At 42.3% G+C, this 25,455-nt stretch overlaps 1 protein-coding gene across 8 annotated transcripts in view; it reads left to right on the forward strand.

The window, feature by feature from the left end:
- Positions 1-12,470, forward strand: part of RC3H1 (ring finger and CCCH-type domains 1) — a 112,421-nt gene extending 99,951 nt beyond the window's left edge. For all 8 annotated transcript variants that reach the window (XM_056532036.1, XM_056532043.1, XM_056532042.1 and 5 more), the window contains exons 16-20: positions 1,520-1,610; positions 2,408-2,501; positions 3,490-3,663; positions 4,221-4,330; positions 8,973-12,470. In XM_056532036.1, coding sequence (XP_056388011.1) covers positions 1,520-1,610; positions 2,408-2,501; positions 3,490-3,663; positions 4,221-4,330; positions 8,973-9,123 — 620 coding nt within the window. In that variant the 3' untranslated portion in view covers positions 9,124-12,470. The remainder of the gene's footprint in view (positions 1-1,519; positions 1,611-2,407; positions 2,502-3,489; positions 3,664-4,220; positions 4,331-8,972) is intronic.
- The last annotated feature ends 12,985 nt before the right edge of the window (positions 12,471-25,455 follow it).

Consider the following 25,455-nt stretch of genomic DNA (forward strand, 5'->3'; position numbering starts at 1 on the left):
CCGCGTGCGGAAATGTCCGAATTATAAAAATATATCATTAATTAAACCGCTCAGTCAATGGCGTGCGCGCAAAAAATTCCAAAGTCCAAAATAGTGCATTTTTGGTCACTTTTCATATCATTTAAAAATGAATAAATAGCGATCAATAAGTCCTATCAATGCAAAAATGGTACCGTTAAAAACTTCAGATAACGGCGCAAAAAATGAGCCCTCATACCGCCCCATACACGGAAAAATAAAAAAGTTATAGGGGTCAGAAGATGACAATTTTAAACGTATTAATTTTCCTGCATGTAGTTATGATTTTTTCCAGAAGTACGACAAAATCAAACCTATATAAGTAGGGTATCATTTTAATTGTATGGACCTACAGAATAAAGATAAGGTGTCATTTTTACCGAAAAATGTACTACGTAGAAACGGAAGCCCCCAAAAGTTACAAAACGGCGTGTTTTTTTCAATTTTGTCGCACAATTAATTTTTTTTCCGTTTCACCGTAGATTTTTGGGCAAAATGACTGATGTCATTACAAAGTAGAATTGGTGGCGCAAAAATTAAGCCATCATATGGATTTTTTGGTGCAAAATTTAAAAAGTTATGATTTTTTAAAGGCAAGGAGCAAAAAATGAAAATACAAAAACGGAAAAAACCCAGTCCTTAAGGGGTTAAAGCATTACTGTCATTTAGAAAAACCTTTGATGTGAAGTTTTGATAAGTTGGGGTCAGTATTTCTTTAGATCACTGTTTCCCAACCAGTGTGCCTCCAGCTGTGGCAAAACTACAACTCCCAACATGCCCGGACAGCATTTGGCTGTCCGGGCATGCTGGGAGTTGTAGTTTTGCCACAGCTGTAGGCACCCTGGTAGGGATACACTGCCCTAGATATAGCCAGGTAACTTACAATGCAGCCTATCTCCTGCAGTCAAACAGAATAAGCTGCTGAGCGCTTCTCCCGGCTACATCTAGACCCCGACTCATGCAAACTTTAGTCATGTCTATGCGACATGTTCCAAAAGATAGTAATGCTACTAGCTAAAGCAGGCATTTAAAGGGTTACTCCACTGGCCAGCGCAGTGTTCGGAAGTAAATGTTTTCAGCGCTGTTTTCACGCTACGGGGGTTGGTCACGCCCCCTCGTGACGTCATGGTCATGCCTCATCAAGGCAAGTCAATGGGGGGGAGGGAGAGTGATGGCCATAGACTTGCATTGTGGGGGGGATGTGGCCGTGATGTCACGAGGGGCGTGGCCGACACCTGCAGCGCGAAAGCAGCATTCTGAACATTTACTTCCGAATTCTAGCCAGTGGAGTACCCCTTTAAATAAAGCCTTGTATATTCAAGACCTGCAGGCTATAAAAACAATAAGTTTTCATCATGGGGTTGTCTTGTCAGCGTGGTATTGGGGAGGGGTGCTGGTTGGCTGTACTGTTTTTTCTGCAGTGCTGATGATTTGTGACTTACACTATTTGTTGCTTTTCTATTTTTAGCTACAAATTGAAAATATATTTTTCTTTTATTAGATTACAGTCTCTACAGTAGTCACAGCAGCCTGGGAGCTCCTCCATATTCTGCTCATCAGAACCTTCCTTCTCAGGGACATTTGAGTGAAAGGTAACTACCGATGACTATTATATGTAATGGTCCTGTTTACTACAGACAGTGCAAAGGTTATTGGTACTACTTATGAAATCTGCTAGTACAGCTAACTTGTATGCCAATTTGATATGCTATCAATGTTAAGGGAGAGCTGGTTTGGAGCTGCTCTCTGTATCCTCCACTAATTCTAATGACTCCTCGGCTTCCTTGAAATATGATAGAGAGCCCATATCCTGACGAAATACCATTAAAAGGGAAATTTAATCCGCTGGGACCCTCGCAATCAAACATCTTATCCACTTTTCTTTGGATAGGGGATAAGATGTCTTTGCCCGGATAACCCCTTTAATGGTAGCAGTTGTAAACTTCTGTTACTCGTATGCTTAGTAAATCATTGTATGTCTTCCTTCCTTTCATCTGGAAAGGAAGACAAGAAAAAGAGAGCGAGAGGGCAGCGCCTCTTTGGGTGCTAGCCCAAATGGCAAATTGCAAGTAACAAGTGGACTCTCATCTTGAAAGTCGCTCAGGTTCATGCATATCACCCTTAAATTGGGTTAGTTCTAGATGATGACCTGTGCTTGGACTGGTATCCTTGGTGGGAACCTGTATAGACGATCCACAAGAAGGAGAAAATCCACTGGATATGGCGCTGGTCTGGCTTGAGTTCCCAAAAGGATATTCAGGAGACTAACATGGGCGCCGCCATCTTGCCCTAAACACCTTTTAGACTTATTGCTCCATACTATTTGTAATATAGTGTTTAGACCTATTGCACTATAGTATTTGAGTTGTTTCTATGTTGTCACTTGTAGAGATCGTATGCCCAAGCCTTTACCTACGTCTGAGAGAGAACAGCTTAGGATGGAGCTACACCAGCTAAACCAGCAAATCAGTCAGCAGACACAGGTAAATGGACTAGAAATACAACGGTTTTAGTGCTTGCTGGCCTATTAATGTAAATTTGCATTTTTTTTCTGAGTTTTATTCTCCACTAAAGATCATTTCTACTATCCAATGAGTGATTTTTGGGATCTGGGATAAAAGTTTTTGTCACCAGATTGAGATTTCCACTAACCTTTTTGAAAATCCATTTTCATTTGCTTTACTAACTAATATGAACAAGAGAAGAATCATTCAGGCCTAGAGTTTTTTTATGTGGGCAAAGTGGCCAGGACTAATGTTTTAGCCTTGAAGTTCCATTGCAAACCTCTTTGGTAGATTCCACCTTAAAGGGGTACTCCGCCCCCAGACATCTTATCCCCTATCCAAAGGATATGATGTCTAATCGCTGAGGACCCCCGCGATCTCCCTGCTGCACCCGGCGTTCGTTTAAAGTGTTGAGGGTGCAGCGCCGGCATGCTGGAGGCTTGTGACATCTTGTCCATGCCCCCTCAATGCAATTGTATGGGAGTGGGTGTGACGACCATCACACCCCCTCCTATAGACTTAGATTGAGGGCATGTGGCCATGACGTCACAAGCATCCTCCCCGCATCGCCAGTCATCTAATATGGAGCAAAGTTCACTCTGTGCACCGGAGGTCTGGTGTGCCTACTAGGGAGCCCTGCGATTAGACATCTTATCCCCTATCCTTTGGATAAGATGTCTAGTGGCGAAGTACCCCTTTAAATTCTAAACAAAATGCAGCACTGTTTTGTCTAGTAAAATGCTAGCACTGTGATGGAAACCCAACAGAGCCCATTGAAGTCAGTAGGGACCAGCATGCAGGGGATTTATCACAGCCATTATTACCGTTGCTCTGCTCGAATGACTGAGCAAAACAACTTGAATTTGTACTAGTGGTGTGAACCTCTCTTTATTTGCTATATGTTGCAATATTATTTTCACATTAATATTAAGCGATTAAATGTTTGATCTGTTCAATTATTCTATAGGTTGCAAGTAACCGTCTGCTAGTGCAGAGAGAGTCCTCTACTCTGGCAAGTCAACAGCAGCCCCCTCCACCACCACCTACCAAATGGTCCACCATGTTGTCTAATGAACAGCTGAGCCTGGAACTGCATCAGGTGGAGAGAGAGATTGGGAAAAGAACTCGAGAACTTAGTATGGTGAGAATTCAGAGCTAAAGGAACAATGTTTCATTCGATTATTTTCTCACCTAAGCTTCTGCTGTTCTGTCTTCTAAAGCCTGTGATGAGATGTTCAATAGGAAATATGTAATAATTAGTAATTAATACTTAGTATATTAAAATGCATTGGATTTGCACATCCCAAGTCCAACTCATATTTTACTTCAATAAATCCATGGCGAACAATCTGATTTCTGCTGCACTGCAAGTTCCCTGCATGTAGCCTATTGGCATCAATGTTAACCCACTGCCCTCTAATCTTATGCGTATTTCTATATGCAGTGTGTCACTTAATGTTTTTGTTTATTTTTACATGTTTGCCAAAAGTATAAGCAGCTCTTCAATAACATGTACTGTGTTACAGAAGCATTATGTAGTTGCTATCAAATAATGTAGTTTGCTATCAAATAAGATGCAGAATCTGTACTGAAAATTGTGTCCATTCCAGTATGTGGGGCCATGGACATTCAACTACATCTTGTGATGATTGATTTTATTTTTAGGTTACTTATTTTATTAACTTTTTTTCTCCTAAGGAGAGCCATCCCATGGGTGTTAAAAGCAAATCTGATGTTATCAAAGTTGAAAATGGACAGCTGGAGCCACAGGCCAAGGTTCTGACACATGAGCTCCCTTTGACTTTCAGGTAAATGGATATCTATATCACCTAGTGTAGTGGTACCCTACCGGTGGACTGCAGTCCACATCTGGGCAGCGGTGGCCAATCATCAGGACCTTCAGCTGGGTTAGGGAACTGGCAAGAGCTTTCTCTGCATTCATTTGTATAAGTGTCTTTAAAGGGGTACTCCACTGGAAAACATTTTTATTTTTTTTATATCAAGTAATTTGCAAATCTATTTAACTTTCTGGCACCAGTTGATTTAAAAAAATAAATAAGTTTTCCAGTGGAGTACCCCTTTAAGACAACAATAGAAATGAATAACTAAGCGCTGTCTGAGTGCTTCCTCTATAATGCAGACCTCTCGAATAGTGCTGCCTGCATCATACTGCTCTGAGCAGGTCTGACTAGCAGGAGCTGGGACATGTAAGAATTTTTAGGTGTTTCCCAACCTTTAGCTCTCCAGTTGCAATACAGCTCCCATCATACCATTCTGTCTCTGACTGGTAGTTTGCAACAGCTGGAGAGTCACTGGTTGGGGAACAATGATTTAGGTGGGGCAGTTGTTCATTTCATATGGGGGGCCATAGTGGCACAGTTCACATGGGGGGGGCAGAGTTGCACAGTTCATATAGTGGGGTACAGTTCATGGGGGTCATAGTGGCACGGTTCATTATGGGGCACAGATACCTTGTTCGTTGTTTAAGGGAGACATTGTGTCTGCATTACACCAGGGACACAGTGTGTGGCAGTATTATATTCAGGAGCACGGTGTGTGGCAACATTACACCAGGGGCACAGTGTATCGCAGTAATATATTCCGGAGCACAATGTTTGGCAGTATTATATTTAGGAGCACAGTGTGTGGCATTATTATATTTAGGAGCACAGTGTGTGGCAATATTTGGGTCATACAGAACAGTAGATTTAAATCATCCATCCTCAGTAGCTCATTTTACCCTGTGACCTATTATTAGGGTAATAATAATGTTCTACCACAGGCAGCACCTCTCTTTTGCATGGGAGTGCAGCCGCAAAGTGTTAACAAGGCCTTAGTGTATAGCTTGGACCTTTTATCTGATGGCAGATCTGTATAAATGGACCCTTACAGAAAGTAGCAGAGATATTTTGTACTCACCGTAAAATCTTTCTCGTAGCCTTCATTCGGGGACACCGTTACTGATGGGTATATGCTCTTGACACTAGGAGGCGCTGACACTAAGGAAAAAAAATAAAAAAGTTGGCTCCTCCCTGGCAGGATATACCCGCCCACTGGAAGTGAGGTAATGAGTTTTGTCACAAAGCAGTAGGAGAAGCCAACAAGGACATATGTCTGAAGGACCCTAGAAAGGAATCCCCGGATAGAAAAAACAAGAACCGGAAAAGAGCATCCGGGTAAAAATGAAAAGGGTGGGTGCTGTGTCCCCCAGTGAAGGTGAGATTTTATGGTGAGTACAAAAAAAATCTCCTTTTTAGGACACCGTTACTGATGGGACGTACCAAAGCAGTCCCCTCGGATGGGAATAACTACCACTAGAGAAAGGGAAGCAGTCCGGAGACCAAACCCAGCCGTCCGTAAGGCTAGCGGGCGAGACCCCGGGCTAGAGACAGAGGCCCAGAAACTGAGCTCCCTGAAGAGCCCACCGTCCTTAGAGATGGACTAGGATGTCAAAGGAAGAGTCCATCCTGTAAAGAGACTCTAAACCTCCGGTCCGAAGAGAGACTAGAAAAAGTCAACTAGGAAGCCAGACGGACTGAAAACATCCCGGAAGCAGGTAGGAAAGCAACCCCAAGGAACACCGAATCAGACAGAGGGCTAGCCCAGCTGGGAAACAAAAAATTGGAAAAGGGCACAACAAGAGAACCCCATCCAGAGTTGACCACATCAAGAGAACCTGGCAGAAAAAGCCAGGGAGAGCAGCGTATGCCTGAGCAGAAGGCGAGCACAGAAGGTAGAGACCAGAAAACCTCTGGAAAAAAGAAAGAGATAGAAACTGTCTCAAGATGGTGCATACGTTCGATGACCTGAACAGCTGCAGACCCAAAAACACTGTCTCAAGGGCCCACCGCGAGCACCCGGGAGGCTAAATTTGCTTGACTGGTGTAATCCACATGACCGAAACGATCTCCATCTCGTGAGTACATGGACCCCAAAGAGGGAGACGTAAGTAAAAAAAAAAACAGCCTACCAAAGGAGCGGAATGCCCTGAAAAGGAGCATCCCAGTGACAAACATCCATGTCAAGACAAGAAGTAGTGCGGTACAGAAAGACTGCCCCACAAATGGGATCGCCGCGAAGTCTGGGCAGGATCGCAACACATGCCCGAGACCTCAAACACCACTAAGGCCCAAAGAACCAGGATGGCCGATCCAGAAAAGAAAGCATGCCACAGCATCCTAGGAAGGTGTCCAAGACAGGGAGACCAACCGGTCTTAGACACCAGCGAACTGAGTGGACCAGAGCACTCCGAAGCAACAACCCGTCTAGACTGGAATGGAGGGGGAAACAAAAGGGAACCCGGCTAGTGCTCCCAGGTTCTGGGGACATGAAGATTACCCCAGTAGACTGTAGTGTCAGTATAGCGCAACTGACACAGTCAAAGGGAGGGAGGAACACACCCATCCAGGGAGATCGCACCCAATGAGGAGGAGAGCAATGGCAGGACCCAACAACAGACAGTGGCTTAATCGGTTGTTGCCAAGGCAGGCATGATTGCATGAGCTGCTTCAACAGAGGAGAGAGCCAGGCTGCAAAAGTGGGCAGTAAGCACACAAGCATGGACTGCGAAAAGCTCTTCTGAATGCTCACATAAAAAAGGGAGCTGGCTTTGTCGCCCCATCAGGCCTGACTCCAGAGCAAAAGTGCTTAACCGCTGCAGACCTGAGGAAACAAGGTCACAGGAAGGCCCGAGGCACACCCCACTGAAAAGAAGGGGAGGCAAGCTCTACACATGCAGAGTGGCCGTAGCATTTGTAGGGACACAGACATGGTGACTTCATGATAGTAGTGGGGTACCAAGACTGCAGACACGAAAGAAACCGCAGACATCCAAAAGTCCGGCCATATTGAAGACAGGTTCAGCACCCAACGGTGTGTCACAACCATGCCCCTAGCAGACCAACGTTGTACCCTAGAAAGGGGAAGAGAGAGTGCTGCTGTTGTTGTGAATGTCCGTGGAACCTGCAGCCACACACAGACTGCTGTCGCAGATGTAAGAGATGAAGGATGTATGTGGGGCAGGAAACATGCCGACACAGTCTGACTTACAGGTAGAAAGAGGCCCAATGAACCCACAGGGACACTCCCGTCACGGGAGCGGCAGGAATGGGGAAGGTGAGCTGGTGGATGAGAAAGCCATGCTGACACAGCCTGGCCATCTGGCTTAGGGACCGCGGCCACACCGGGTCCCGCATTTAGAACCACACCCTAAAGGTGGGATAACAGCTTTCAGCCGTGAGAGCAGCAGGCATGTGGAGATGGACCTGGTAAAGTAGGGAACGCCGCGAACCAGCGTGTGGTGCATTGTATAGGGCCCTTGGAGCAACATGGGGTGACTCACTCAGAACTACACCTTGGCAGTTGGTTTCCTGAACTTCCTCCACGGCGTGGTAAGTGTATGGTAGTGGACCCGACGTAGCAGTAAACCATGAAGAAGTCTGGCTGACTGGTATAGGATTCCTGAATGCACAGGAACACTCCTACGAACCCTCCCACAGGAAGTGGGGCACAGGAATGCGGCCGATCTGATGGGTGACCCAGTGGTGTAGGAGGCCATGCAGACGAAAGACTGGCTTACTGATATCGGTCCCTTGTACATGCATGGAGCCTTGTACAGATTCATCACACCAACAGTGAGGTATGAGAAGCCCCCGCCATGCACGTGGGAGACCAACGGCGGCGGAAACCTTACAGGCAACGGTCTGGCTAAACAAATACACCTCCAGGTGCTGGTGATAAGGGGACACAGCCACATAGGCAATAACTGTGCCCCTTTGATGCATGTGGAAGGGCAGGGAGGCCTAGAAGCCATGGATGGCGCTGGCTGTTGTTAAGGGGTTAACAGCACATACTCTATGCCCTGTGCCCCCTTTATCGCGTAAGGGGGAACAGGTAGCGCCATGCTCCTGAACCCCACCTGAAAATGGAAAATAAAAGGAATGAAAAAACTAACTAGACATCCCTATCTATAAAACAAGAAAAAGACCAGGTCTGGAGAACTCCAGACCTGTGTCTGCCTCCTACTGACACTAAGCTAAACATCACTTCCGGTGGGTGGGTATATCCTTCCAGGGAGGAGACGACTTTTTAATTTTTTTCCTTATTGTCAGCACCTCCTAGTGGCAAGAACATATACCCATCGGTAACTGTGTCCCCCAATGAAGAGCGACCAAGAAAACCAAAAGAACAAACATAGAGCTGAACACATGTTTATGGGGGGAATACACAAAACTCATACAATTACTAAATGGATCAGTGTACAGGGGAAATAAGTTAAGGCTCTACATTGTGTAACTGGTTCTGCGGCCCTTTAATTCATAGGCTGGGGGAGGGGGGGTCTGTAATCGGGTAGCCTCACCGATCATTAAATGTGATTGTTATACTAACAGCATGTAGATGGCTGCTTGGTCTCATTGCAGTTAATTTGTATGCATTTTACTTATCTTGCAGCAACGAGGTGCCAAATGGATCTAGCTTGGCCCAGGACATCTCTATGCTATCTGGCAAGACTGCTTCTTTAACCCTTTCAGAGGATGCTCAAACTGGTGGGGATAAAAATGAGTCCCTGAGAACTGGAGTCAATTCCACAGCAGCTCCATGAACCCCACGAAGGGCTGTTTTACCCACACACTTAAACCTTATAAGTTTTATCTTAAGGCATTTTTATTTAGTGGGTGGTAAAAAAAAAATATGAAACAGCATTTATATTGTTTTGTTCAAAAAAAAAATTTTTTTTTTTTTTGTGTTTGGAGGGAGAGTTTAGAGCATTTTGGGGTTATCAGAAGAAGTTATTATTATTTAAGAATTGCCTACATATCCCCGTTTTTGGGGGTCAGTTTTGGGATGCACCTGTGACCCTGCTCTCTTGTTCCCTGTCCTCCAAAGCATGACAGACTACATATAAAATGTGCATTGAAAACACCACTAGTAAGATCAACCTCTGCACATATTTTCACGTTAACACATTTTTTAATAAAAAAAAAATATACAGAATACAAAATATATATAAAAAAAAACAAAAAAAAAAGACACAGATGAAAATTAGCAGTATCTGCAAGCAATTCAAGATTAGTTGTTTTTGTTCTGTGAATGAACTTAATTTTAATACCTTTCAATGCCTTGGATGCAAGGCTTTAAAGACAAAAAAAGGAAGATATTATATATATATACTCTGTTTGATTAATTGTACGATCTTATTGCTGTAGATTTACATTTATTTTTTCTTGTTTTATTAGGATGGTATTACATTACCAGGACATCTGTAAAGCCGTTGGTCCCTCAATGGCGAGGCTGGTTTACCCTGTTTAACTTTATATAGTTTATGCCCTACAATAGTAAAAGACACACATTTTGCCCCAAGAGGGTAAAAGATGGAAATGGAATCTGTGTACTTTCAGGCAGATATCCAGGAAATGCCTTTCCTTGGCCTGGGCAGTTCACTGACTTTTTCCCTTTTGGAATACTAACCTTACTTGTCAAGGTTTTGTAGGGGGGAAAAATAGATCTGTCTTTGCATCTTTTTTTTAATTTTATTGCTCCAATGTAAGGAAAATAAAATTTTATGCAAAATTGATTTATAAAGTCTATTCTTTTATGCCTACAGCTCCTTTGCAGACCTATAACTTTATGGTAACCAACTACAAAAAAAAACCCTGTATTACAAGGGGTACTCCGCTGCCCCAGCGTTCAGAACATTTATTTCCGAATGCATGGAGCGGGAGTCGTGACATTACGGCCACACCCCCTCAATGCGAGACTATGGGAGGGGGTGTGGCGGCAGCCACGCCTCCTCCCATAGACTCGCATTGAGGAGGTGTGGCGTGACATCACAAGGGGTGCTGCCGTGACGTCACAACCCCCGCCGGCCGCTCCATGCGTTCTAAAGGAACGCCGGGTGCTGCCCAGAGATCGATCAGACATCTTATCCCCTATCTTCTGGATAGTTGATAAGATGTCTAGGGGCGGAGTACCCCTTTAAGTCTGATTCTGCAGTCATACTCTCTTGTTACCTAACTTGGGGCAGATCGATAGCAATAGGACTGCAGGATCAGACTACGCAGATTTCTTAGTAGTCTGTTACTATGGAGACACATAGACCTGTAGAAGACTTGTGGACATGTAATGTTAGGATATTTTTAATCCACACTGTTTGTGAATAGTGTTCATTTTAGAAGCATTGGCGCAATAAAAAAAAAAATAGTTGCTGAACTGGAACTTGTTTCCACTGCCCCAATACAAAACCCTGCTCATTGTTGCCTTCTGAGCAGAACCGTGCTGTGTCAAAAGGGCAGCAAGTATAATTGTGAAAACTCCCAGAGGGATAATGTTGTGACTTGTTAAACTTACTAAATTATTCTTTTTTTTTATTTTTATTTTTTTGCCCACAAATAAGGGGAAAAAAGTGTATATATATATTTTTAATCTTATTTGGCGGGCAAACAATGGTTCCTTTTTTTTCAAGGAAGTAAGACAGATGGGCAGACAACTGGCTTTGTAATACCTTCCCACATCGTTTTGGTGGGGTAAAAGCGAGAATTAATTTACTTTTTTGTTCTTTGTATTTTCTTAGTGTTTTTCCTCCTTTCTTTTTTCCCTGTCCCCTTCTCTGGTATCTCCTAAATCTTTAACTCCTGCTGGGTCATTGTCCGCCTCAGCGTAACGTTCCATGAATCCTATTTAGAAAGAATTGTGAAAAGAGAATCGTACAATATGTGTACTATTTTTTTTTATTTTATTTTTTATAAATGGGAGATGGGTTTTAGGTCCCTCGCCTGCCTACCAGTTGAGGTTTCCATACTGAAGGTGCTTGGAAAGAGCGCCTGTTTGATTTTCCTTAATGCCAGGAGGAGGCACCGCGTTTAATATACTGTTTCACATTGAATTAAATTGAACATTTCGGACCTGCTGGTCACACATTTGATATTTACATGTATTGGCTTGGAGTTCAAGCTAACTTTTTTTTTTGTTTTTTATTTAAATAAAATACCATAGTGTTATGTGTGTTTGTATAGGTCTACCAGTATATGCAAGCACACATAATCTGTTTTAAGGGTTTCTTTTTTCTTTTTTGGATGAGTGCAACTTCTAGGTGCAAGGAGATCTGCTTAACAATGACATGGAGCTTGGCTGGTTGCTGTTTACTCTTTATATTCACTGCCCTCAAGCATAGAAATAGGTTAAAAATGAAATCTAAAACCCACATTGACTTGGTGCTATGTTAATTTTCTCTTACCAAGAAGTGCTTCGTTGCCATTCTGCAAGGAGAGCATTAATGCAAACTTTCTGGCTTGAGGCTATGAGGTTGCCTTAGTAGATAGGAATGCAAGAAAATACTTCCCAAAGTCCTCTTATTCCCTACTTGGTTAATCCCTCTTAAGAGCTGGTACGAACCGACCCCTAAGGTTACGTTTAGCAGTTTTGTGCCTTTTGGGGATCATCACACCTTTTCATGTACAAATTGACACCTTCTATACAGCATGTTTTACATATGTATTATTCACGTATAGGTTTAAGGAATTGGCAGATTGCATTTAAAGCAATTTTTTAACATGCAGATTCCTAATACATACAATTAGCTGAAGAGGAAGCTATTTGCCGAATAGGAGTGCAGCTACAGGTAATGCCATTTCCCCACACCTGCTCTCCCCCTGTGTGTTGTCAATTGAATTCAGACAGTGTATTCTGTCAGGGGAGGACCCAATAGTCTCCGATCTCTGCTTAGTACGCTTTTACTCCCGTTTTTATTGCTCTAGTACATCTATAAAAAAAAAAGCAAAGCAACTTTGCAAATAGTCATAGGAATATTTTACCATTTTGCGTTTACAGCTTCTATACACACCACCTGTGCATCCCTATATTTTGACTGCAAACCACTTCTGTTCTGTGGTTTGATCCAGCCGTTTAAGGGTCTATTCACACAACAGAATTTCCGCTTGCGGAATTCCGCCTCAAATGAAAGCCCCTAGACTTCTATGGGATTCCGCACTCCCATTCACACTCCTGAATTCCGCAAGCGGAAATTCAGAAGTGTGAATGGGAGTACGGAATCCCATAGAAGTCTATGGGCTTTAATTTGAGGCGGAATTCCGCAAACGAAAATTCTGCTGTGTAAATAGACCCCAAGTCTCCCCCATCTGCCCCTCTCCTTCTGTTGGTTAGCCAGAAAAGTCGGCAGATAGTAAGGAGTAAGGGTGCGTTCCCACCGGGCGTATACGCAGCGTATTTCACGCTGATCAAACTTTACAGCAGCAGCGGGAAATACTCTGCGTATTCCTTGCTCACTATACATACAGGGCTTTCCGGCAGCAGCGCCATGTGTGTAGTGAGTTTTGGAAGCGGAGCCGTGCGTCACAGACACGCCGTCATGCGGCTCCGCCTACGAAACTCACTACGCACATAGGGCTGCCGCCAGAAAGCCCTGTGCGTATAGTGAGCAAGGAATACGCAGCCTATTTCCCGCTGCTGCCGTAAATTTTGCGCAGCGTGAAATACGCTGCGTATACGCCCTGTGGGAACGCACCCTTAAACATGACTGTGGGATCAGACTACACATAGCTTGTTTGTAGTCTGTAACCATAGAGACACAGGTCTGTATTTTAGACGGATACACAAAACCGTAAGAGATCTCAAAGGTCTTCATAGCCTTTACCGCTTCAGTGTTATCTTCTGTTGGTTTTCATGCTTAGTTAAAGCTGCTACTTCATTTTTATGGAGTTAAGATTCTTTATTGGAATAAGTCTGATAAGCACCCAAGGAATACCAAACCGTTTGTCTGACACTCCTAACGCTAGTATGAATCTCCAAATTCTTTACCATCTCCGAATTCTTTACCATCTCCTTGACATGCGTACTGTCTTCTATCCCTAGAAGCTGCCTCATCAATACTATGAAGAGAAAAAAAAATAAAATGAAAATGCATTCAGACGAATTTGTTTAGCAAATAACTTCTGTGAAGTTGCTGTTTTCTAATGGTGTTATAACTCAATAATGTAGAAACGTGGGGAAACCTTCAACTGGTAGGCACCGTGCACAATAGTTGGGATCTCTGTAGGATAAAGATTCGCACATTGCCGTATAACAACTGTGGAAGTCACCAGTCTTGTGATGAACTTTTCCTCTACTTCAGCATTTCCCAACCAGTGTGCCTCCAGCTGTGGCATAACTACAATTCCCAGCATGCCCGGACAGCCTTCGGCTGTCCGGGCATGCTGGGAGTTGTAGTTTTGCCACAGCTGGAGGCACACTGGTTGGGAAAAACTGCTCTACTGCATCAGGGAGACCTGTAGAGCACTGCGATGGCCGCTCAAGCGGCAGACCTGCTTGAGGGGTTAATGAAGCCGTGTGCTAAAGGCCTCTCCGCTGGGTGCGTCAACAATTGCTAAGCTGCAGATAGCAGAGATTTTTGTATGGAGGTAAAATTGTCCGATTTCTGTGCATATGTTTACACAATTGCATGTTTTGGTAGAGGTGGTGTTGTACGGTCCTGATTTTGTAAGGGTTGCAGTGCAGGTTTTATAGGAAATGTAAAGCTTAACCGGTTTATGACATGCTGTAAATGTTACAGACTATCTTGATAACCTCTGATGAGCGCTCGCACGTATCTCCAACACCAGATATGTGGTGAACCCGCGCTTTACTTTTACCAATAATTATAGATTCATTTAACCGCTAAGAAAAATTTTTGACTGAAGTTTTTGCAATATTTTTAAGGCTGGCCATGCACATTAGATAGGTGTCGGCTGAACCCCATGTCTAGGATGGAAACCGCCAATCATGTTGTGTGTGGATTCCTCCAGCAGAGTTTGGCGGTAGCCTTCCTTCCACTGAGAACATGTGTACGCTTGGTCAAGCCTGACTGTGCATGTGTATGAGGGATTGGGAGAGAGGCCTGTAGGCCATATAATCATTTGTATATGCGTATGGCCAGCTTTAGGGAACCACAGATGACCTGATTCCTACTAATAGACTAGGCCATGTCTAACCAGCCCACTGGATCCCATTTTTGAGGTAATTACATAACTACCATGCAATGGTTAAAGGGGTACTACCGTGGAAAACTTTTTTTTTTTTTAATCAACTGGTGCCAGAAAGTTAAACAGATTTGTAAATTACTTCTATTAAAAAATCTTAATTCTTCCAGTACTTTTTAGGGGCTATATACTACAGAGGAAATGCTTTACTTTTTAGATTTTTCTGATGTCATGACCACAGTGCTCTCTGCTGACATCTCTGTCCATTTTAGGAACTGTCCTGAGCAGCATATGTTTGCTATGGGGATTTTCTCCTGTTCTGGACAGTTCCTAAAATGGACAGCAGAGAGCACTGTGGTCATGACATCAGAGAAATCTAACAAGTAAAGCGTTTCCTCTTTAGTATACAGCCCCTAAAAAGTACTGGAAGGATTAAGATTTTTTAATAGAAGTAATTTACAAATCTCCTAGGAGATAGTGCGGCACTGCGTGAGTGTGCTGGATTAGGAATGGCAGGTGGGAGTTGGTGTAGCTGTAATGCCTCAGGTGGTGCTCAGATAATACAAGCAAAGTTCATGGTATCCGTGAAGAGAAATGAAAATATCGGCACTCACCAATGTGGCTGCAGGGTCTTCTTTATTGAGACATACTCACATGCGGGGTACAGAAGAGAGGGGAGTGGGGGGACAAGTGGTGGCCACTTGTCCCCCCCACTCCCCTCTCTTCTGTACCCCGCATGTGAGTATGTCTCAATAAAGAAGACCCTGCAGCCACATTGGTGAGTGCCGATATTTTCATTTCTCTTCACGGATACCACTAATTTACAAATCTGTTTAACTTTCTGGCACCAGTTGATTTAAAAAAATAAAATAAAAAATTCCATGGGAGTACCCCTTTAAGCCCCCCATAGACATTAGACATTGGGTGAGAGAAGGATGCGGCATGTTGAATTTCAACACCCCAGTTCTTTTTCCTTTGTCCATTGAAAACACATGCAAACTTAGCTGAGCCGAGTGGGGGAATTGGGAGGAATAGTGGTCTGCAGAACATTTTTAGTCTCTAAGATGCCCAAAAAGGGAAAAAACAGAGCTATAGGCCCAAAGCACAACCTAACAATATACATTTAGGAATCAGGTGGGTGGCACAGAGTGGGGGGTTCTGCCCATGACTTTACCCTCAGGCAGTCTTTACAGATCATACTGATTCTTCCTGTGTGTCAGTCGGGATGACTGTCTTTGCTCTGATTATCTGAGCAGACTTCAGCTACACAGTGTAACAAAGCTGCATGCATTGATGTAGTTGTGTGGCTCTTTGCTGTTGTACTTCTGGTAGGAATATTGTCCTATCTTACGGTACGTTCACACAAGCGGATCCACAGCGTATTGTACGATGCGAATCCGCTGCTGAAGGACCGCTTTATGGTGCCTTTACATGTGCCTGCTCGGAGCAGCGATACGCCGCTACGAGCAGAGACACTGCGATGTGCTTGTCGCCACGCGCAAGCACAGTATACTCGCACATCAAGCCAACTAGCTCATGGAGCAGGGGAAGCGGCTGCATCGTGTGCGAGTACACCGCGTTTCAGGGTGTCTGCTCGTAGCGACATATTGCTGCTCCAGGCAGGCACATGTAAAGGCACCATGTGGCGGTCCTTCAGAGGCGCATCCACAGCATAAAATACGCTGTGGATCGGCTCGTGTGAACGTACCCTTAGGAAGAATTAAAGTTTGACTAGGTCAGCATTGTTAAGTCAAACAACCCATATTAGTAGAACTCAGCATTTGGAGCGCAGTAAGTTTAGAATACTCTGACTAGCAGCAGCCTATCGGCCAGTATCACACCAGGTTAATGTCTTCTTTACACTGAGTTGTTTTTATGGTTACAATACAAGAAGGTAGCTGAGACTGACAATATTACCTGTGCTAATGCTTATCTTGTCAGACTTGGTTAACGTGTATTGTGGGTGACAGATCTACATTAAAACCAAGGGAATGGATCCACACGCCCTATACATTTTTGCCACCTTTCATAAACAATGGCCATTTTGTGTAGTTTGCAATCTAGCAAATGGATGAGTAAAATTGTGGTGTTAAGTTATTGTTAAATATTTATCTTTTTCCTTAACTTCGATCTTGAGTTACATCCTAGTCATTTTTGTCTCTAAGGTTTCATAGAATAGAGGAAGAGGAAATGCTGATCTTAGAGATATATAGTTTACTATGATTTGATTCAGTGTTTTTATATAAAAAGCTGTTTATATGCTGGGAATTATAGAGTTCTGCTTCCCCCGACCCACACAGAGAGCCTTAGTCCTGCTTCTCCACCCACACATAAAAAGAGCCTGAGTCCTGCTTTCCCTGCCCACACACAGAGAGCCTGAGGGTCCTGCTTTTCACGCCCACTCAGAGGGAACCTGTGAATCCTGCTTCCCCACCCACACACAGTCTTGTATCCCTGGCCAACACAGTGATTGACAGCTATTCCTGTATACAAATGTGTACAAGAAAAGCTGTCACTGACTCAGTTTGGGCTAGTGAAGCAAGACTCACAGGCTTTCTCTATGTGGATGGTGAAAGCAGGACTCACAGGCTTTTTCTGTGTAGGCAAGAGAAGCAGGACTGGCAGGCTATTTGTGTGGGCAGGAGAAGCAGGACTCACAGGCTTTCTCTGTGTAGGCAAGAGAAGCAGGACTGGCAGGCTATTTGTGTGGGCAGGAGAAGCAGGACTCACAGGCTTTCTCTGTGTGGGCAGGAGAAGCAGGACTCACAGGCTTTCTTTAGGAGTCCTGGCAGCATATATAACCAGCCAAGTACATAAAAATACTGAATCAAATCCTAGAAAACCACATATCCCTGAGCTCTCTTCAGATAGGAGAGCTCTTTAAAATGTATTACTCCGCAGATTTCTTATTACAAGTGAGCACTGCATTGTGGGTGCTGTGATTATCAAAATATATATTGCATCACCCTTATGATGTTTTGGATGAAAAGCCTCTATTGCAACACTAAACGGCAAATCTTTCTTAAGTGGATTTAAATGAGAAGTATAACCTGAAATAATGCTTTAAGTTCTCGTTCATACGAGTGGATTTATTTGCGCGTTTCCCGCAGTGTGTTTGAAAGAGGGCGGGCTCTCCGTAGCAGATTTTTAGCTTTGGAATTTCCGCTGCTGAAAATCTGCCACAGACCCTATTGTCTTTAATGGGGCTTGCGGCGGATTTTCCACATCAGAAATTTCATAGCTGAAAACCTGCTGCGGAGAGCCCGCCCTCTTTCAAACAAGCAGCGGAAAAGCTGCAAATAGACCTGCTAGTGTGAGAAAACCCTTATAGTGTGAACCTTGTAAAGAAATAGATCTGCTAAGTTACAATAAAATCTATATGGTTATAACCTGGAAGTGAATTTAAACTTTAGCATAAACCAACAGTAATACCTTAGTTCAGGTTTTGCTCTACAGCTATTGTCAGACTACAACTCCCAAGATGCTTAAATTTGTCTTTTAACAAGAGCCGGTCAGGCAGTTTGGCAGGCCTCCGGTGCGTCCTCTGATGGGTGCACTTTTGTAAATGCCACTTTTTGTTACTTTAGGGTAGGGTCGCACAGAGCGTATCCGCAGAGTACTTCAGACTGCGGATGCAGCAACGGCAGTCACAAGAGCCTGGTAGCTCTGTGTGTCTGCTCGTATAGGCTGATTTCCCTCTGTGCATGTGCTATGAGCAGGCACTGTCTACAGCAGGAAATCCGCCAATACGAGCAGACACAGAGCTACCCAGTCGCAAGAGGGAACTCGCTATTATGACTACCATCGGCGTATCCACAGCGTGAAATATACTGCGGATGCGCTAGGTGTGATCCTACCTTTTATGGTGTATTCACACATACAGTACCCGCCGCATATTTGATGCACAGGATTTGAAGCTGCAGATTTTAATGTAAACTAATAGACTGAACACAGTATCAAATCTGCAGCTTCAAATCCTGCACATCAAATATGCGCCGGATACTGTATGTGTGAATACACCCTTAAAGAAGTAGTGCGGTGTAATATAACTTATCCCCTATCCAAAGGATGGGCGATAAGTTATAGATCGCAGGAGGTCTGACCGCTGGGACCCTCCGCGATCTCCTAAACGGGGCCCCGGCAGTTTGCTGGAAGGTGGCGTGCTGACCCCGCAGGGAGCGGCGGCCAACAAGCCCCATCCATGTATCTCATAGAGATACATGGAGGGGGCGTGTCTGCCACGGCTTCCTGCGGGGTCGGAATGGGCCACTTCCGGCAGACTGCCGGGGCCCCCTTCAGGAGATCGCAGTGGTTCCCAGATGTCAGACCCCCGCCATCTATAACTTATCCCCCATCCTTTGGATAGGGGATACGTTATATTTCACTGCACTACTCCTTTAATGGTTGCTGTTTTTTTTGTTTTGTTTTTTTCCAGTTTTTGGTTAAACAAACCTTGATTTTATAAAATGTTCGTCTGCTAATTTTATGCAGAAACCAATATGATACTTTGTAGCAAAGTTTTATTTAGTCATCACAAGACTGACTTCTATTTGTTGGCTATATCGGCTTGTGCAGAAAGAAAGACCCATCACGCGCCTGTGATTTGTAGAGTGCTTCTGGTTGGAAACTATTTGTACAGGAACACGTGTATTGTACGGAATCCTTTAAGGCAGTATAAACCTTAAAAAAAAATTAGAGATATATATATAAAATGATAATGGGCACTTTTTTTTTTTCTTTCAAGTTGGCCAATTTAATTAGTTTTTCATTGATCTGGTAAAGGGTGACAACTGTAATGACTTGTTATATTAGTTGTCCCCCAGCACTTAATGAAAATAGCGCCACACTTGTCCATGGGCTGTATCTGGTATTGCAGCTCAGCCCTGAAAGGGCTGAGCTGCAATACCAGACACAGCCCATGGACAAGTGTGACCCCATTACTGGAAAAAGGGGGAGAGAAAAAAATCTGATTCTGTATTCTAGTTCCGGACTACCCCTTTAGGACAGGATTTTTTGCCACCTTGCTGGAAGAAAGATACATCTTTTAACTGGTGGCTTAAAAAAAATACAGTAATACAACTAACGGTATTCAATATAACTAATATATCAGGACTGTAAACATATTAACCAACAATTTTACAAAAATCTGTCAACATATAGCTAAATAGTCTTCAGTTTTTACCATTTTTGTCCTTAACGGCTTTGTTTTGCCCCGCGCATACTGTGCCAGTAGGGAATTGGGCCAACATTGACTTTCCACGTTTTTAGACGTGAATCCCAAAGTTAGGTGTAACTCGTCATGTTACATATCATCGACTGCCTTCTTCTCATAACGTGACCTCTATAAAAGCCAGAAGCCCTCTGCACTTCACAGGCCGCAATCTGCGCCTAATATCGACCTGCATTATATTCTTTCAGGCTGGATTCAGTTTAAGATTATTATTATTAATAATTTCCTTGTTCTTTGGCTCATACCAGTCTCTCAGAGACATTCTGCAGCTATTAATCACCTTTTTGGGTGGAGTTAAAATTTGTTGTTTTTTTGTTTATTTTTATTTTTGTTTGTTTTTTTTTTTTCCTTTTTTTTTTTTTTTAACTTTTTAACTTTTTGATGCATTTTGCTTGAAAAAGAGCTTGTGATATTCACCAATCTTATTGATTGTTCTGTGACTGTGCCCTGCAGAGGTTTAATAAAATTAAATATATAAAAAAAAAAAAAAGCATTTGTCTGTTTTTCTTTTTAATGTTTTATGTGCAGGTTGTACTAAAGAGGAACTCCTCCAGCCAAAACTATTTTATTCCCTATCCATAGGGTCTCTTTGGCACTCGTATAGAAATTTAATGGCACAGCCTACCGTATGCGCTCCTCACTAAGCCGGGGTCCCATTCCAGACATTGGGGGGTCGATGGTCGGACCCCCTGCCATTAGCTACTTATCACCTATCCTGTGCATAGGGGATAAGTTTATTTTGGCTGCAGGAGTTCTCCTTTAATTTACAATTCATGTACAGTACAGACCAAAAGTTTGGACACCTTCTCATTCAGAGTTTTCTTTATTTTCATGACTATGAACATTGTAGTTTCACACTGAAGGCATCAAAACTATGAATTAACACATGTGGAATTATATACATAACAAAAAAGTGTGAAAATATGTCATATTCTAGGTTCTTCAAAGTAGCCGCCTTTTGCTTTGATTACTGCTTTGCACACTCTTGGCATTCTCTTGTTGAGATTCAAGAGGTAGTCACCTGAAATGGTTTTCACTTCACAGGTGTGCTGGTGTGGAGGTGGAGGTGTGATGGTGTGGGGGTGCTTTGCTGGTGACACTGTTGGGGATTTATTCAAAATTGAAGGCATACTGACCCAGCATGGCTACCACAGCATCTTGCAGCGGCTGCTATTCCATCCGGTTTGCGTTTAGTTGGACCATCATTTATTTTTCAACAGGACAATGACCCCGAACACACCTCCAGGCTGTGTAAGGGCTATTTGACCAAGAAGGAGAGTGATGGGGTGCTGCGCCAGATGACCTGGCCTCCACAGTCACCGGACCTGAACCCAATCGAGATGGTTTGGGGTGAGCTGGACCGCAGAGTGAAGGCAAAAAGGGCCAACAAGTGCTAAGCATCTCTGGGAACTCCTTCAAGACTGTTGGAAGACCATTTCAGGTGACTACAGCTCATCAAGAGAATACCAAGAGTGTGCAAAGCAGTAATCAAAGCAAAAGGTGGCTAGAATCTAGAATATGACATATTTTCAGTTATTTCACACTTTTTTGTTATGTCTATAATTCCACATGTGTTCCTTCATAGTTTTGATGCCTTCAGTGTGAATCTACAAATTTCATAGTCATGAAAATAAAGAAAACTCAGAATGAGAAGGTGTGTCCAAACTTTTGGTCTGTACTGTGTATATACTTTATGGGGGAGATTTATCAAAACCTGTGTAGAGGAAGAGTGGTGCTGTTACCCATAGCAACCAATCAGATTACTACTTTTATTTTTAAAGAGTCCTGTAAAAAAACGCAAGCTGATTGGTTGTTATAGGCAACTGCACCAATTTTTTCCTCTGCACAAGTTTTGATAAATCTCCCCCTATATTCCCACTAGCTTTGCAATACTAGAAGGTATTTCAACATTAGAGATTATCTCCAACATTTAAAGAATGTTAGTTCGATCTTGCAGTCCTGCAGACCATACACCATAGGCCCCTTTCACACTGCCGATGTGCCCTGTGGGCAAACGTCCGTCAGGCACTTTTTTATTTTTATTTGTGCCTTAATGGACGTTATTTTTGACGGGGCACAACGGGTCCTGACAGATCCCATTTACTATTATGGGGTCTTTCAGGCACCGTTGTTTTCTGACGGGAGTAGCGGGAGGAAAAAAACTTTGCGTGATGTATTTTTTTCCTCCTGCTATTCTTCCCGGGTTCCCCCCGACGGACGTCATGCTGCCATGTCACATCGGCAGTGTGGAAGAAGCCTTAGATACAAATTCTGTGGTAAATTCAGGTGATTAAAATATGGGAAGACACTGCCCTGTCTATATATAAGGTCTCGCAGCTGACAATACATACCAGTGCAAAATCCAAGCCATGAGGAGGAAAATGGCTGCCTGTAGAGCTCAGACAGAATTGTGTGAAGGCACAGATCTAGAGAAGGGTAAAGAAAAGTTCTGCTGCATTGAAAGTTTCCAAGAGCTCAGTGGCCTCCATAATTCTTAAATTAAACAAGTTTGGGACTAGGACTCTCCCTAGAGCTGCCACCTCACCAAACTAAGTTACAGGGGGAGAAGGACCTTTGTAAAAGGAGACCAAAAATCCAATGGTCACTCTGGTTGAGCTCCAAAGATCTGTTGTGCAAATTTACGAAACTTCCAGAAGGTCAGTATCACTGAGGCCTCCACCAATCTGGGCTTTATATCAGAATGGCCAAAAAGATGCTTCTTCTCCGCAAGAAAGACATATGAAAGTCACCTTGAGTTTACAAAAAAAGCCTCTAAAGTACTCTGAATATGAGAAACAACATTCTCAGGTCAGATGGAACCAAGATTTAACTTTTTGGCCTCAGTTGTAAGCATTGTGTCTAGAGGAAACCAGGCACTGCTCATCGTCTGCCCAATACGATCCACAGTGAAGCGTGATGGTGCGTGATGGTGGGGAGTGTGACTTATTATAAACTACAGTGACCCCCTCGACCTACGATGGCCCTCTCAGAGGCCATCGCATGTTGAAGGCAGCATCAACATACGATGCTTTTTTTATGTCGGGGCCATCGCATAAACGGCTATCCGGCAGCGCAGACTGCTTCATCTGCCACTGGATAGCCGCTTACGGTTCCCCATGTGGTCCGCTGACGATCACTTACCTGTTCTCGGGGCTCCGGCGCGTCCTCTTCGGGATCCCTGCATCGTCGGCGCTCTCCATCGACGTCATCACGTCGCTGCGCGCGCTGTCCTGTCATCCAATAGGAGCGGCGTGCGTAACGACGTGATGGCGGCGACTGAGAGCGAGGATGCCGGGGAAGCAGAGGCCTTGCCGGAGCATCGGGGACACCCCGGGGACGCGGCGACAGCGATGGACGGTGACATCCAGGGCAGCGGTGATGGTCCAGAGCGGCGGGGACAGGTGAGTACAACTTCCTATACCAGTGGTCTTCAACCTGCGGACCTCCAGATGTTGCAAAACTACAACTCCCAGTAGCCTGCTACTTATCATTATTATTAATGAAAACCATATGAAAATCAGTAACAAGTTACAGTGTCAGAAACAGTCACCTAGTATCAGTGGTTTTATTATTTCATTTGGTGTTATTGTCCAACTGTACAATATGTAAAAGCATCATCTGACTCTTCACATCATTTTTTCAAGATGGTGCTTAGCAATTTTAAAATGCAGTAAGCATTTCAAAATCAACATTGGCTCTGATTTACTAAGAGTGTTGTGTAGTTTTCTTTGTGGGGTTTAATTCCCTACAATTTTTTTCTAAGGTATTTACTAAGGTTTCACTACATTTTGCACTTTTCCCTACATTTTGCTTTTTATTTTTATTTTTTTAACACATGCTCTGATCTGTGGGGTTTTCGCAGCTCAAATCCATCACATTTTATGTGGACTCCTTAGTAAATATGTAAGGTTTTTGTGAAAATGTCGGGAAAACGCCCCTTTTCAGTGGCAACCATACGACCACGCCCCTTTTTCGGGTTTTCTCAGTAAAATGGAGAGTTAGTCGTTTTTGTTTCTCAATTCCGGCTCACATTCTGGCACAATGCGCGAGAATCTGGTGCACAACCCGTCAAAACATGTCGGGTTTGCAATAGTAAATGAGGACCAGTGTCTAAGAAGTACACACCTAAACATTGAAATTGCAACAAGAAAGAAAATTTGTGGATTTATGGAAATCTGTAAATCTCTAAGCCCATTTGTAAATTTACAGTGTGTGACCATGGCCAGGCCTTGGGACCTGTGCCTTGTGTCTTTAAAGGGGTATTCCAGGGAAAAACGTTTTTTTAATATATCAACTGACTCTGGAAAGTTAAACAGATTTGTATATTACTTCTATTAAAAAAAATCTTCATCCTTTCAGTACTTATGAGCTGATGAAGTTGAGTTGTTCTTTTCTAAGTGCTCTCTGATGACACGTGTCTCGGGAACCGCCCAGTTTAGAAGCAAATCCCCATAGCAAACCTCTTCTAAACTGGGCGGTTCCCGAGACAAGCAGAGATGTCAGCAGAGAGCACTGTTGCCAGACAGAAAACAACAACTCAACTTCAGCAACTGATAATTATTGAAAGGATTAAGATTTTTTAATAGAAGCAATTTACAAATCTCTTTAACTCTCTGGAGCCAGTTCACATATATATATATATATATATATATATATATATATATATATATATATTATATTATAATATAAAAATATATATATATAAAAATATATATATATAAAAATATATATATATATATATAAATATATATATCTATAAATATATATATATATAAATATATATATAAATATATATATATATAAATATAAATATAAATATATATATATATATATATAAATATATATATATATATATATATATAAATATATATATATATATATATATATATATATATATATATATATATATATAAATATATATATATATATATATATAAATATATATATATATATATAAATATATATATATATATATATATAAATATATATATATATATATATATAAATATATATATATATATATATAAATATATATATATATATATATATAAATATATATATATATATATATATATATATATATATATATATATATATAAATATATATATATATATATATATATATAAATATAAATATATATATATATATATATATAAATATATATATATATATATATATATATATATATATATATAAATATATATATATATATATATATAAATATATATAAATATATATATATATATATATATATATATATATATATAAATATATAAATATATATATATAAATATATATATAATATAATATAATATATGTGTGTGTGTGTGTTTTTTCCTGGAATAACCCTTTAAGACGCACACACACAGTTTAAACTTTTTTTTTTTTTTTTTTTTTAAGATCAACTGGTGCCAGTGCTCTCTGCTGACCTCTGCTGTCCATTTTTGGGACTGTCCAGAGCAGAGAAAATCCCCATAGCAAACATGCTGCTCTGGACAGTTCCTAAAATGAACAGCAGAGGTCAGTAGAGAGCACTGTGGTTGTGACATAAGCGAAATCTAAAAATAAAAACATTTCCTCTGTAGTATACAGACCCTAAAAAGTACTGGAAGGATTAAGATTTTTTAATAGTAATTTACAAATCTGTTTAACTTTCTGGCACCAGTTTATTAACCCCTTAACGACGCAGGACATAAATGTACGTCCTGGTGATGTGGTACTTAACGCACCAGG

The sequence above is a fragment of the Hyla sarda genome, chromosome 7 (assembly GCF_029499605.1).
Source record: "Hyla sarda isolate aHylSar1 chromosome 7, aHylSar1.hap1, whole genome shotgun sequence".
In the NCBI taxonomy this organism is placed as follows: Eukaryota; Metazoa; Chordata; class Amphibia; order Anura; family Hylidae; genus Hyla; species Hyla sarda.